Source organism: Aythya marila, assembly GCF_965140915.1.
Source record: "Aythya marila genome assembly, chromosome: 9".
Classification (NCBI taxonomy): domain Eukaryota; kingdom Metazoa; phylum Chordata; class Aves; order Anseriformes; family Anatidae; genus Aythya; species Aythya marila.
The window spans coordinates 2,778,530-2,793,983 of NC_139050.1; the positions used below are offsets into that span (position 1 = coordinate 2,778,530).

The 15,454-nt window shown below is 36.4% G+C and overlaps 1 protein-coding gene across 2 annotated transcripts in view; it reads right to left on the minus strand.

Annotated features, from left to right (window-relative positions):
- Positions 1–15,454, minus strand: part of RASA2 (RAS p21 protein activator 2) — a 64,302-nt gene that overhangs the window by 25,734 nt on the left and 23,114 nt on the right. For both annotated transcript variants that reach the window (XM_082766987.1, XM_082766988.1), the window contains exons 3-5: positions 13,819–13,922; positions 12,752–12,846; positions 7,267–7,343 (exon numbers count right to left, since the gene is read on the minus strand). In XM_082766987.1, coding sequence (XP_082623113.1) covers positions 7,267–7,343; positions 12,752–12,846; positions 13,819–13,922 — 276 coding nt within the window. The remainder of the gene's footprint in view (positions 1–7,266; positions 7,344–12,751; positions 12,847–13,818; positions 13,923–15,454) is intronic.

A 15,454-nucleotide genomic window follows, 5' to 3' on the forward strand; every position in this document is an offset into this window, starting at 1 on the left:
GCTGTAAACTGATGATTAATAAGTACAGAGCTATGCTGTCCATCATTTCTGATGCAAAGGGGACAGGATGATTTTAAAGTAATGTTCATGGGAACACAAACACTTGTTCTAGATCCTTTCTGAAGGCTAGCAATTTCTGAATCACCATGGCAGCAACACTAGTAGCAGCAAAGCTGGGCCTGCAAGCCAGTTAACCTTCGGATGCTGCCCAAATGTATTAACTATAAACAGCTGCAACAACAGAAGTAAAGCAAAACAGTGTGTAAACTTATAGCAGAAACAAACTTCCTAGCAAAATGGTGCAGTCATGCATATTTTAATATTTATTAAGTCCAGAAACATTTAATGGATTACAAAATTTCATAAACAGTTAAGACACAGAGAAGATCCAAATGTTACATTCACTCTCTCTTTTTTAAGTATTTATTTTTAAATAACATATGGCCAGAATTTAACTGAAGCAACACAAGTAGGTTCTGTTTGCCATAATCTGTTTTAGTAAAAAACAGAATCTAGGTAACTTACAAAGAAATTAAACATTTTTTTCTGCTCTAAGTTGACACAAATAATCAAATACATGCTCTAAATACTGTTACGTGGAGTTTTATGTTGTGCAATAGTTTGTAACACAGCTGAGAGCCAATGAAGTTTAAGAAAGTTGCATAGCAGCAACAGTAGTTATATACTGCTAAGTAAACGCCTTCTGTATGTAAGAAAACAAAGTTAGAAAACCTGCAAGGGTTGCAAACTCCCTCCCAAGCTGGGAAATAACAGATATTAACACTCCTGTGCTGTCTCAGAACTCCACCCTCTTTGGAGCATGCACTATTACAAACCAGATGCTATTTTCCTCAAACAAGTCCCTTTGTGTAAGCCAGTTCAGGGAACATTTAGTGCTGAGCCACCACACAATCATTTGTTATTTTTCTTCCAGTTTTTAAGCATGTGGCCTTCAGCATTTCAGTAATTTTTGAATCACAATGAATCCTACACTGATTACAAGCCCACCATTTAAATGGGTTCTTGAAACATCCAGTTGTTTCCTAAGCATTAATTGATTCCTCCTCCAACACATACATGACATAGAAGAGTGGTGACAAAATTAAACCGTCTAGACTCCAGTCATTTAGGTAGCTGACTTGAGATCAATACTTGATCTAGGACTAGGACTTAATCTTTCCAACTATTAGGCATTTTGTAATACTAAACTTAGTATTGTTGTAGCTCCCAGAGATACCTCATGGTACTCGCACCTGAAACTGAGTAAGTCCGCCTCAGCTTGACTCTCAGAGGAAATCAACATCAGGTGGCTCAAGTCAAATGTATCTGGACAGAATTCAACTATTTCAACAACAACAATTTCTCTTCATACAGCCTCACATTAACCAAACTCATGGATTGCTCTAGCAAATGGACTTCGGCAGCTATAGAAAGCAGCTTTTACTACATAAAAAGTTTCTAACTCCTTCTCTGATCACGATGTGGCCTGCATTTGGATTTCCAGCAAGCTGGAAAACATTTTTCTGACAACTGCACAGCCCTGCAGCAGAACTAGAATCTCCACGTTAATCACGCAGATCTGTCGCTTCAAGCTAATTTCATATTCCAGCCAGTCTCCTTGTGTAGGCAGGCAGATCCAGACTTCCCCTGTCTCCTCCTGCCCAAGTCCCAGCTCTGTTGTAAGCAAGATCTAGCTAGCTTACACAGCCTACCCTGTTTTAACAGCTCAAGAAACAAAACTCCACCCCAGTCCCCTGTCAACTTCTAGTATTCCCAAACCTGTGCTCTTCAAACCAACAGGCTCAGGTATTTGTTCCAAATTTATCTGACCTCCTCTCCTTCCAACCCTGAGTTGGCCAGTCACAACCATCCCTGCATTTGCCAGTCACAGTCTCGAGTCTGCTTTGGACACAGTATTTGACAGTACCGTTACGTCAGCCAAACTGCACCAAAATGGAGGGTCCTCGTACTTCTCTTACTCCTGCCTTGCTCCTGTCACCAATGATGAGTTCGTTTGCTAATCTTACAGAAAGCTACTTGGGTTTTGATACAGTTTCAGTCAGGTTAGCAACCTAAATTAACCCAGTCATGCAAGAGAGCTCACAAGCCTCACAAGGTGGTGCAAGGCAAGCAGCCACCAAGGGTAGGAAGCCATTACACCAGCTCAGCAGGACCACCCTGGATTCTTACTCCCTAGGGGCTGAATACAGATGACTGAATTATTGCAGGTATTTTTAAAGTTACTAAACAAACAGTATCCAAACACATTCAGATTTGAAGCAGCTCAGAGTAGGCTCGACAGAAACAGAAAGGTGCAAACCCCATGAGCTTATCAGCTAGCAAATATCGTAACACTTTTACTTACCTAAGGAACCAGCTAGCAAACCTCATGTATATACTACCTTTTCCTAAACAATCAGACACCAGCATGCTAGAACTGCAACCTTATAGGACAGAAAAAGACAACTTTGACCAATCAAGTAAGAAAATAACAGTAAATATGCATTCCTCTTCTGATGACCATAATAAATCTTTCCAACATATGGCAAACATTTCAGCACTGACAAATGCTTTTGGCCAGCTAGGCTGGCACAAGCAATTTTCATTTGAAAGCCAGAAACCCTTAGTTTGACAAAGTAGACAGGAACATTAAAGCCTTTCATTTTATTCTTTAAACTACATCAAGATGTAGTCTAAGCAATAGCTAACAGAGACTGACAGTTACAATATCATGTAGAGATCTTTCAGTTAACATGAATTCTTGCTCCAAATCTTGGTAGTTTGGTATGGAAGAGGAGTTTTCTACAGGAAATATAAGCCTTTCAGACACTAATTGGTACATATTCAGCTCTTAAGACTGAAGTCCTTAAGGGAGAAACAGCCCTCAATAAATCCCCTCAATAACAAGAGGAACTCTGTACCTCTGCAATTCAAATTGACTAAAGTCCTCTAAGTGCAGAAACTAAGTAAGCATATGATATTGTTTCTTTCAGAGTTGAAGTCATCCTAAACGCAGAGAAGGAAAGCACTACCATCCTAGAGCTTAGTTTGGCACAAAAGCATTCAAGCACCATCTGTTGCAGCAGGCACAAATATGCAAACAGTGGTCACACAAACTTGTTTTTCTAAAGACTGCCAGAAAGGAGAGCTGCAAACATGTATTTTTGAAATGTGCTACTATACATGCCATTGTGGTTTTGAAAAAAGAGCCCGCATTGAGTCAGCAGGTAATCTATTGCGTTATCTTTTTCCCCTCCTCATTCACACATTAGAAAAGGAAACAACTACAGCCAGAGACAAAACAAAATTTTAATTCAGAAATGGTCTGTGGGTGTATTCGCGTGACATTTAACAGCAAGTTTCCAATCAACACAAAAATGTGTAAATTTAGGTTTTAGCCCACACTTAGTAGTCCCTAAAACAGCCTTTCACCAGATGAGGAGAACTTTATCCTTTATTTCAATATGCCAACTTCATTGATGTGGGACAATTTCAAGTCTTAATTTGACTTTATCCAGGTAAGAATGCATGTCAACATCGTGTTTTTAGAACACTTTAACAAGCCCTAGATGGCTTCTGAAACTCCCACCTTCAGAGAATTGGCCATCATTTGTTTTTCCTCCCTGATACCAAGTAAGACCAGATTAGTCACTTGTGTATCTTGTATAAGATCGCTGTGTCTACTTGAACAAAGGCTGCAAACTTCCAGTTTTTAAGGATTATTTTTTTTTGGTTGACTTATCCACAGCTTTGCTGATACTGCAAACTGTAGTCTAAGATATTAATACTTATCCTTCCCCAAGCATTCTTCCCTTATATAACATCAAGGAAGATCCTACCAAGGATAAAAATCACACAAAAAACTAGAAGGTGGGGGAGGTAGAAGACAAAAAGAATGAGATATTCCTGGTACAACAACTGACCATCCCTTCCCTATATGTAGTATCACTTACCTTTCTAAAGACACATTGCTTTCCCAACAGCTTCTTGTTCAGAAAAGGCTTTAGTATACATACTAGCATGAAAAATTAAGCCTTCCTCCTTCCTACCTTAGTTGTAAGAGGCTAACACCTTCATCAGTTGTCAATACTCTTAGCTTTTAAAAAATGCTTCCTGCTGGAATCACATTCCATTTTTAAATCATCATGTAACCCATTCAGAAGACCAGCAAAAAAAATAAAAAAAATAAAAAAAGCTTCTACAAACATGTCTACAGAACAAAAATAATAAGAATCCATCTTCTAGTCAGGTCTAACCCAATCACTTTGGTTCAGCCACAAAAGGGTGACCAATGGAACTCCAGATAATGATCAGAACCACAGCCCTTTAATTACTTGCTACTGTCTGTGTGCTTAACATGATCTTAACATGAGCTGAACTATTTTTCATCTTTGTAGAACTTCTGTACTCCCAGGGAATACATGGTGGAAGTCTATTAGAAATTTTCCTATGCAAGAAGCCAGCACAAGTAGTTAGAATGCTCTTATTCAACAAAAAAAATATATAACTGGTGAATGTTTAAAGCTCCCCCATCTTATTACATGTCCAAATGAATAGCCTCTCAGTGCAGTAGAACATGGCTCTAAAAAGCACGTAGTATAGCCCATACTTTAAGAATTACTGTTTCTGCTATTTGTTTTTTATTTTCCTTTGGCCAATAACTTGCTCAGAGATTTAGACAGAGCAACAAGAGGTAGGAACAGAATTATATCTATGTCTATCTATCTATCTATCTGACTCCTCTTTTTTATTCAAACTCATAGCTCTGCTACTTGCTATTTTTCAGCTTTGTTAAAGGACTTACTAATACAATAACTTCTCAGGGCCTGGTGCCTGATGAAATATACGTATAATTATTTACCCTCTGAAATTTAGAAAATAAACAGACCTTTAAAAAGCTAATGTGTTCTAATAAAGAATCTCCTTTGTTTTCTATAAGTTCTTCCCAGTTCTTTAAGACCAAGCATCTTAAAAATGCTTTCACATCCATTCCCGTAAAACTACATCCAGCAAGAGATTTATTTTTAATTCTCTCATATGTACATCCAGAATATATTTCTGTACAATATATTTCAAATAAAGCAAGCTGTCTTAAGACTATCAAAATACTAATTTATTTATTTTTTTTTTAGCTGCAGGAACTCCTGTTCATTTCATAATCTCAGATGCAAACAAAAGTGCTGATGTAACACTGCAGTGTCTAACGCACAATCTTCTCCCATATGCCAGTGAGTGGGTGAGTACAGCAACCACAAGAGTGCCCTGGCTTCCTTTTGATCATTTATCTCCGTCATAAAGGGATTCTAAGAGAGGGCATGGTGAGTAACCCACTTCCTACTCAAAACTGCAATCTAAAAGAGTAACTTTCTAAAACAACTTTTCTTCATCATACCAAAAATCAAAATGAAAAAATAATTAGTTTAACTTAGAGTGCATGGGTATACAAAAATTAAATAACAAATTTGACATCTACAACAAAGCTAAGTTGGGAATAAAACAGCTTATAAAACTCCAGCTAGCTTTTTGGTGGTGAATGGTCCATGAAGAGAAAGCTGTTCTAGTCCTGCCTTGTGCAGCGGGAGGGATACGAAAATACAAGCAGCAAGACATCTTGATACTCCAAGCTGCCACCTACCACACAAGTAAAAGACCATTCAGAATTATCTTTAAGTTAAAAATAAACATCTACATACAACAAGTTTCCACATCTTAACTGAACTATCAGCCTACAATAGCTGTTAAACATTACCAGTTTCTCTGCCTGAGCTGCATTACCTAACTAGCTTCCCTTTTCATGCTAAGTAACAGAAGAGTGAAGGATTATTTTGCTAGGTCTTGCTCCAACTAAATTACTCATCTCAGCCTAGACGGTAATTCAGAAAGAAGACGGCTTAAACTTTATAATGAAAATGCCATTAGCAAACTTGACAGTGCAATGGTCTGCCCAGCCCCCAGAACGGATCTGAGTGCAAAGCCGCGGAGACAAACGGAAGACCACACACCACTTCCTCCCCCTCACAGTTTCGCAATACAACCATTCTTTAATGCTGAATTCTCAGACAGAGAAGCTTTAACAACATAAATTAAACTCACTCTCTGAATAATTAGATAAGTTAATGAACGATGCTGAAAAACAAGATCAGAAAGAATCTGACCACCTTCTGAGTTTTTTCATCTTAACCATCCCATAGTTTTTATAACCCCCTTGTCTGTACCTTGTCTTCATAGGGCCTATCCCACAGCCTGTTAGGAGACAAGTGCAGAAAAGTCTTGTTTCTTTCTAAAGCACTAACAGAATGCAGAACTGCTTTTTGAAATTCTAGCTTGTTCCCTTGAACCTTCCCTATGCTGAAAACACAAAGAAGAGCTGAAAAAAAATGCTGGTGATCCCAGTGTCTGCCAGTCCCTGGTTTCCACCAGACTTTTCAACTACAGGAACCAGCTTGCCAGAAGCAACACAGAAGGCTGTCAGACTTCTTCCAAAATGAGGACTAGTTTCTTGAGAGACCAGTATCTTAAAGTATATCCTTATCAGAAATACTTTTTGAGCATCAAAACATTGTATAGCTGCATTTGTATTGGCTTCTTACAAATTTCTAGCATTAAATGTATTGTTTAATGACAAATAACAAGAAATGGAATGATCACTACATGTGGAATTTTAGTTTTCTGTGAAAAAAGGTCTGTAACCTTTACATTCAGACTCCAGAAGTTATTAAACACAGCTCTAAAAGTAACAATGAAACTGCAGATTAGTTAGTGTTTTCTAGTATATGTCATTTTGTGCTTTTTCTTTAATATTGGTAACAGTTGCCTGGTATCCTCTACCAATTTTGAAATCACATACACCAAAAAAAATATTATTTCTATGATGTTCTTTAGCATGCTGTAATGTCTTTACACTTTGTGTCCAAAATTAAGTTTGATAGTGAGAAGTCTGAGTTGTTGCTAATACATTTTACTGAAATGTGGCAATGTTGTGCTTCCCCAAAAAGGCAACTCCGTCACTTTGTTTTTTATAAATACTGCTTACCATGGTTAACCATGAGAAAGTCATTCTGAAGCAAATCTAGAGGTAGATTTTCACATACCAAAACAAAATACTACTACTTTTCCCCCCAACAAGGTAGGCTCCAAGAAAAAAGCCACATAAAAAAGAAAGACATTACTGGTACCAGGACATGCAGACATTCAGTACTGGAAGGGACAAATCACATTATGCTTTAAGAGACAACTCAATATTTAAGGATTAATGTATTTTCTTACTGTACTACTAGTTGCTGGCACACAGATCCATTATCTGTTATCAGCTCGTTCAGTTTTAATTCAAGGTGAACTTTTCCCTGAAAAAAAAAAAAGAGAAGAAAAACACCAATAGTTTTAAAAGACTTTATTTTAATAGTAATTAGAACAATAACATGGTTTATAGTTAAAAATCACTTAAAACAAAACACTTAGCTATTCTAAAGCATATATCCTGTGACTATGTTTGAACTCAGAGATACAATGATTAATAGATGCATTACCATCCTCAACAGCAGACAGAACACAAATTGCGTCAAGCCTCCACAGATCTAACATACAAAAAAAACAAAAACATTTCTTCCCACATGAGGAAGTACCAAGAGCAGAAGTCCCTCTCAGCTTTTTTGCCCCACGCACGGGATGAACCCCTGAACTAACGAAGGGTAGATTTAAAAGCATTTCGGGTAAAAGTTCTAAAGTGACCTTAGAATCAAGCAGCCAGGTATATTTAGAAAAGTAGACCAGTAGCTGGTAATAGTAATTACCAATAGTAATATGTTAGCCACAGCCAGTAATCTTTAGTATACATCTGTGAAATACAGTCCAGTCAGGCTATCCTCTAGAAATCCTAGCAAATTCCAGCGCAGCTTTAAGCTGGTTTTCTCCTTTTCTTCTTCTGAGATGTCAGGTGATGTTTGGCAGTTACGAAGATGTATTAAAAAAAACAAAAAACAAAAAACAAAAAACACAAATAATGGCACAATATGGATTAATATACACCTTTCTTAGTACGATCAAAATTTGGTACTATAAACCTTGCTCCAAACATCTGCTGCCTTGACAATATTGCTACTCCTTTTACTGCTTGAGTGTTTGTGCTGGCTTTCACATCCATGAGGTAAGACCATGACACAGTCTTTCCTGTGTACCATGATCTCCTTAGTACACCTGGGATTCAACCACTTGCTAACATCAGAAGACTGTGGTCTGTCCATGATCACGATTCCTGTTCAACAGAACAATGAATTTGGCAAGAGTCAGAGAAGTGATCTGAAAGATAGTTTTGAAGTATTTTGAAGGAAGCAAGCTATAATTTTAATTACAGTTTTGCTGCTACAATACTAAAATGGAAATAAAACCCCTAGCTGACCTTGCACACATTTCTAAAGCACGTATGTTTTGACATAAAACTGAAGTGTTATTATTGTAAATCCCCTGGGGCAAAGGCTGTATTTCTCTCTGTACGTCACATGGGAGGAGAAGTGAAGTTTCTTTTAAAAGGAAGTCTTAAACGTAACTATTTTGGGATTCCTGCCAAGTGTTTTGAAAACTTACTACATGCGTTGGAACACAGGTACATTAAGAAAATATTTGTCAAGCAGAGACCTCAATTACAAAAATAGATTTATCGGATAAAAACAGTATACTGAGAAGCTCACCAACAGCCTTACACAGCAAAGTTTTTGAATGACAAGCAAAAAGGCAACCTTGTTAGTATTTATGGTAACAACTAGCCTGACTACTAGTGCACAGACCTCGTGAATGCCTTAAGTGTCTACTGTGCTCTTCTTTAAAAACAAACAAAAAAAAGCCAAAGGCCAAAACACAAGAACAAAAACAACTCACAAATCAAGTGTTTTGCACAAAGTAGAAATATAATAGAAAGTTTTATACTCTTGGAAACATTATTTGTAACTGTAGTTGCTTCAAAAGTCAGCACCACAACAGCTACAGTAAAATGGCTGTATCTATGTGATTACTTCCCTGACGAGTATGTAGAATATCAAGTACATTTTTGTTTTGTCTACAGAGAGCAGCATGATGGTTTGCTAAATTAGCTGATCTGCAGATTTATATCAGAGCTTTCAACATAGTATGCAACTGGGTTTTAAGTGGGGTTATACAGATTTGTTTTAGACTGAAATGCAGACAAATGATCGATTCTTATACAATAAGAAGCACACAAAAAGGCACGAAATGGGCTTTTCACCTGTCAATCTCTGTGTTGTATAAAGGCAAAGTGGTTCCATTTTAATTTTACAAATAGATTGACACTTACCTTTCCTGATACTGCCTAGAGGAAGATAGAGCTGTTAGTTGTTTCTAAAATTCAGAACCACAAAAACACTTGATTTGCACAGTTGTTTTTTTCTTTTTAATATTTAGATCATTTCCACATTACAAAATATTACAAGTATCTATACTAAATTAAAGTTTTCTAAAGCTCTTAAGTGGAAACTGGGCTGGCAAATGTACTTTAAATACATATGTCAAAAGACAGTCACGCGCTATGCCCACATTTCACATACGGGATCACACTACTGTTTTAAGTGTACCACAAAATGTTTTTTGACAGTGTTGTTTTTCCTTCATAAAAACTTCTCTCCTTTAAATTTAAGGGATGGAAATGCATGCTTTTATTGTCTAAAAGGTAGGCTACAACTATATTTAACCCACACATTCTCAGTAACTCACATTCCAAGTTAGTAATGTTAGAAATGCTAGGAGTTATTCTCCAATTCCTCACTCAATATCAGAAACTCTAGATTGCAGTATTTCTCTTGAACTCTGTCCTACTCTTTCCACTTCCCCTAACTCTATGGAAAAGGAAAAACATCACAAATGAATTGCTGAATTTGTAGGAATACGAAAATCATCTTTATGTCATGCAAATTACACTAACATCTCAAAAGAAATTTTCTATGCCAGAAGCTAGAGAGCTTTTGTATGAAAGGAGAAAAAAAAAAAAAAAAAGCTGAACAAAAGTTCACTAACACAGCCCAGGTTATCCACTCAGATCATCTTTAGTAAACTGAAGTCCTCACAACACACGCCAAGTAAAAGTGCTCCGAAATACTCCACAAATTATGTGCCAGTCCCACATTTAGCATGATAGGCAATAGTTAATTCTGTGAACCTACTACACAAACCTCTCTACCTACCAGATACAGGTTCTGTCAGCTTCCAGTTGGCTTCTTTCCAGCTTTCTCATTTTAAGTCAGAGCAAACATATGCCCTGTTTCTGCAATGCGCCACATCTTGCGGCCTTCCACTCTGAGCATTGTACACTGGCCCACAGCTCTGTAGTCCTAAAAAAATCTATTCCACTCGGATCATCCCGAGGTTTACTCTACCTCGACATTCCTTCTTTCCTAAGTTTACAGATCTGAGCCATTATGAATCCACATGCTGGACTGAAGCTCAATCTCCATTTTTCCAAACAAACCTATGCATTCTACAGGAAGGCCAGGGGAGTCTACTGAAAGTACAGTAGTACAGTAATTGTAAAACCTATCAATGTTAAGAAAGAAAACAGCAAACAAAGTTATCTTCAAAAACCTTAGAAGTGTGTGAAAGATTTTGACCTTACATATTTTACAAACATAGATCAAATCTTTACAAGATTTTTCACTCTCATTACAAGTAATGGAACAGATTGAGGGCATGTTTAACAATATGACCTCATTTCAAACCAGCTATATGAAGACCAACAAAACAAAACAAGGCAAACATGCATTTTAGAAAATTTAAAGCATTATTTGGGTTTTGCTAAGAAGTTTGCACCAGCTGCAGCTGAACACATGCTGCTCCACACAGCTTTTCAAATACTTGATTTGCTTAGCATTCCCTCATTCACATATATTTTTTATACGCAAGAACTAATGGACAAAACAGGAAGTTTTAACAAAATTAATATCCATTCATATTATTGTTACCAGCAGCAAAACCACCAAAGACAAAAAAAAAAAGCTAAGAACATAAAACAACAGATGCTTACTAAAAATTAAAGAGAAGTCATTTTTAATACACTTTCAATGGCCATGGAAAGGCTGCCTCCCTCCCCACATACAAAGTGAAGAAATAATGTACAACTTTGTTAAAAGAACAAATTTTAGCTTGAGGTTAACTTTGCTATAAAGAGCTCCCTCTTTGTATCTGTCTCTTTATATTACTATATCTGTAATATCTGGTCTACAACATTTTTACACCAGTATAACTACACCAGATGCAGTTATATCTACTAGAACAGTTACCACAGATTACCCGGAGAAGCTGTGGATGCCCTGTCCCTGTGCTTAAAGCCAGGCTGGATGGGGCTTTGGGCAACCTGGGCTGGTGGGAGGCATTCCTGTCCATGGCAAGGGGTTGGAAACTGGATGACCTTTAAGGTCCCTTTCAACCCAAATCATTCTGTGACAATATACAGTTGTTTATTTGTCAGTTTAATACAACTGGACCACGTTATTTAGTTCAGGTTGTTCAGCAAGGCAGCTTAAGTGGCATACTTTCATGCATCAGCAAAAGCTGTATAGCATAGCAAAAAATCATCTTGATAAGGTTGATTAAAACAACAGTAAGGCAGCTGACAGCAATATCAACTCATTTAGCAGTATCTGTGATCTCTACTTTGGGAAGGAAAAGACAGCAAAACAGAGTGGAAAAAAAAAAACTTGTGCAAAAATAAGTTAAAACAAACAAATGGATAGTTGAGTTTATTTTATAAACCAAGACCATGTTTGAACTCAAGCATATAGTACTTTTACTTTGCTGAACTTTTAATCACCTCCACTTCAGATTACCAGTGTTAGTACAGAGCTATGGTACCACACTGGAAGATGGGTCTACACCTTCTGTGATAAGACTGCTTTGTGATCCTAGAAGTCCTAAGTTTATTACAAGTAAGGTGGTATTATGGAATGACTGATCTGTAAATCCTCTATCTCCTCCACCCCTACTTTATTTTTACTTTGTAGGAGTCAGCAAGTTTAATTCTTGGGAATTCCAGAAACGATATCCAAGGTTTAGGTAAATCCGAAAGAAAAGGAAAAAAAAAAAGACTGCAGTAGCTATCTTAGCAACATGGCTAATAGATTCTCAAGAATACTGTTCTGTTTTCTTCTTCAACCAAACACAGAGTAGCTACAACTTCTAGAGTCACCTAACTTTAAAGTATCACTAGTATAATCCTGTCTGAATACTTGAAACACAGACAAAATTCAGCTCTGAAGTACAACTTACTTGTTGCAAGAAAGTATTGTGGAAAGTTGTTATGTGGGAAGTATTTCAAAATAAAATAAATGTATGAGCACAGCACAACAAGTAACTCCCATTTTGGAGATGTTACCATTTCATGTTACATAATCATTTCAGCTTGTAACACAAAACTGAATTAAAAAAAATGACTCCACAGTTTCCTAAATCATTCACCTTTCTCAAGCGCATGGCTCTTCTTGCACCGAACATTTTTGGCATCAAAATACTGTTAGACATTTCCCAAACAGCTGCTGCTTTTACCAGTTTTTAAGAGTATCATGAATAACAATACAGCCAACTTAGAAATATCGAATATGCATTACTTTTTAATCAAGCTGAAAGACAAAACTGACTCATAAGAATTACACAGATGCTAGCCCGTCTGTCACAGTTGAATAAAATCTTCTACCATTACATATACTTATCTATATTTAATTTTTGAAAAAATATAGATGTGCAATTTAATAATTACCTGAACCTCTGAATTAGAATCAACAGGTTGAAGCATAAACCAGTTCTCTTTCCCTGTATAGTTACATAAGTCTTCTTTTTTAATTGCCACCTTTCCTGGGGAAGGAGACAGGAAGAGAAAAACATAAATACCGCTTTCATCTCAATAGGACTGACTTTTATTTATTTATTTATTTATTTATTTAAGCTGGTGATGCTATATGAAAAGCTCATGGAAGCAAGGAACATGAAGCAAACTGAAGCAGATGCAGTAGAATAGTGAATGAGTTTACATAGAACCAATTCAGCTCCTTAGGATGTGTTATCTTGGATATTACTAATAACAAGATTAAGTGAAATAAAGAACACACTTGTGGCTGGAAATAACACAATACAGATCTGAGTGAACAGTAATGGTGTTGAAGAATGTTTAAATAGGAAATTGAAGGTAGACACCTTCTGCTCTTCTGATTGCTATTTGGAAAGCTGTTATACCAAATTACCTGGCATCCTGGTGCAAATGACTTCCTTCCTCAATTCAAGTAACATGAAGCCTACATCCACAGTAGACTCTTAAGAGCTTTATAGCAACTATATCCAAATAGCAGCTGCACTAGAGCCATTAGACAGTCAAAATAATCCACCTCCTGTAATTTTTCTTTTACACTATGTAAAGGATTTTGCGGCAACTTTTAAGTCACTAGGTTTACATGTTGTCCTGGCAGAGAAAAAAAGTTGATGTGTATAGTTTTAACAAGTATTCAACGATTGCAAAACCAGTTCATTCTCATCTTCTCATCTACAAATATTGACAACTGCTCAAATATTCCACTAGAATAGAGTTGGAGGAAAAAAAAAAAAAAAACACAATTCAGAAAATATAGTAAGACTATAAAGAATCCCATTAGCCCAAAAAATAAACATATTTTAGTATAATAAAACATAGAAACAAAATCCTGCTTTTCGAACTTGAGATATTTAAGCACAGTATGCACTTACACATCAGTTTAATAATTGTATCCATGAAACTACTGATATTGAAAACAACCAAACATTATGCAAAAATGTAGACAGTATCCCAGAACTTACCTATACGCAGGTCTTTTTGTAAAACACTCTTATCATAAATGTAGAAGGACAACCACTGGAATGTTCTCGGAATCTCAAAGTAAAACTCTTCCCCGAAATAAGGGCTGAAAAGAAAAACTGAAAGTTAAAATGGAAAATGCACTTTATATAATTTTTACAGTAGACGCTGAAGTGCTGTATTTATATTGCAATCACAGAACTTGGCCTTTACCACCATGCTCATCTGTCAAAGCTACCCACAGTCATTTCATTGCAAAACATACACTAAGACTACAGGTTAAAACTCTGTAAGAGTGCTTTTTGTATGCTCATTTTTTTTTATATATAAAAGTTAGAGTACACACATAGACAGTGGTGTCTTTTCCGCAATTTCACTTCCTGTCTCAAAGTCATTCTAGTTGGTTCTCTACCCACCATCCTTAATTAAATGATTTCCTGAGACAATTTTTTTTTCTCATTCTGTATGCGGTTAAATAAAACAGTAAAACACAACATATGAACTACTTCACTAACTGCCAGCATGTTTAGCTCTAACATCTGCATCAGATTTAATACTCAGAGATTCAGACCTGTAAAAAGAAGCCCTAAGCGTAAGAGAACAGTGAAAGAAATGTTCATCTCAAATCCTCACATTCTCCTGCATGCTGAAATGATCACTGCATTTCTCCACCCAGTGACGTCTAATATAACATTTTGAGTTTACCTTAAGTAACTGCCATGCATGCTGTACCAATTAACAGCTAGAAGTATTAGCGGAGCATTCTAAAAAGACTGAGTTCCTTCGTATTACAGACATTTCACACAATATACTTGGTATCTTCACACTTGAGGTATGCATGCTTCCGTTAACTTAAGGTAAACTTATCGATCCAATGATAGTCAGCATTCAGAAGCTTGAACTTCAAAATAGTGAACAAAACCACAATGTTTTTGTCACTGCAAGTTGTGAAATCTGAAAATTAAATGCATTCACAAAAAAAATATTTCAAAACTACTGGATTCACACAGACTTAAAATATTTTCATTTACAACGCTGTATTATCACCACAAGGGAAAGGAACACAGCTTCATGAAACAAATTTTAGCCTCTGCCTTCTTTCTACAGAAAACTATAGCAATGACAATTAGATCAACCTCAGAAATTAAGTTTTTGTTGTCATTTTCTAGTAAAGTATCTTGCTGACACTGTATTGTTACAATACCTGTTTATTAAACCAGTACAAATAAGCCTGTGTTTGGAACCATTCATTCATGGTAGTTCCTATGCAGAAAAATACCAGGTCAAATCACAGCTACCTTCTTCCCTCCAAAATAATTAGAGAAAAGACACCAAATGCTCAAGGACCAGTATCTCATTAAAGAAATTCAAAATAAAGAAATAAGCTGGCAACCAATACAAAAAGTGGATGAAAACACAAGCACAAAAATCTAGTGCTCCAAGTTCCTTGAACCTATTCTTAGAATCAATAGCTTCAACTCCAGGAATTCATTATAACACATTTCACAAGTGAAAACATTTGCTTTGTTCGAACACATAACTTTTACCATAGGCTTTAAAGCATACAAATCATTACTGGACTTTGCATTACACTGAGATATAACTTAAAAATTCTCAGCTGAAAACTCAATAGTTTTT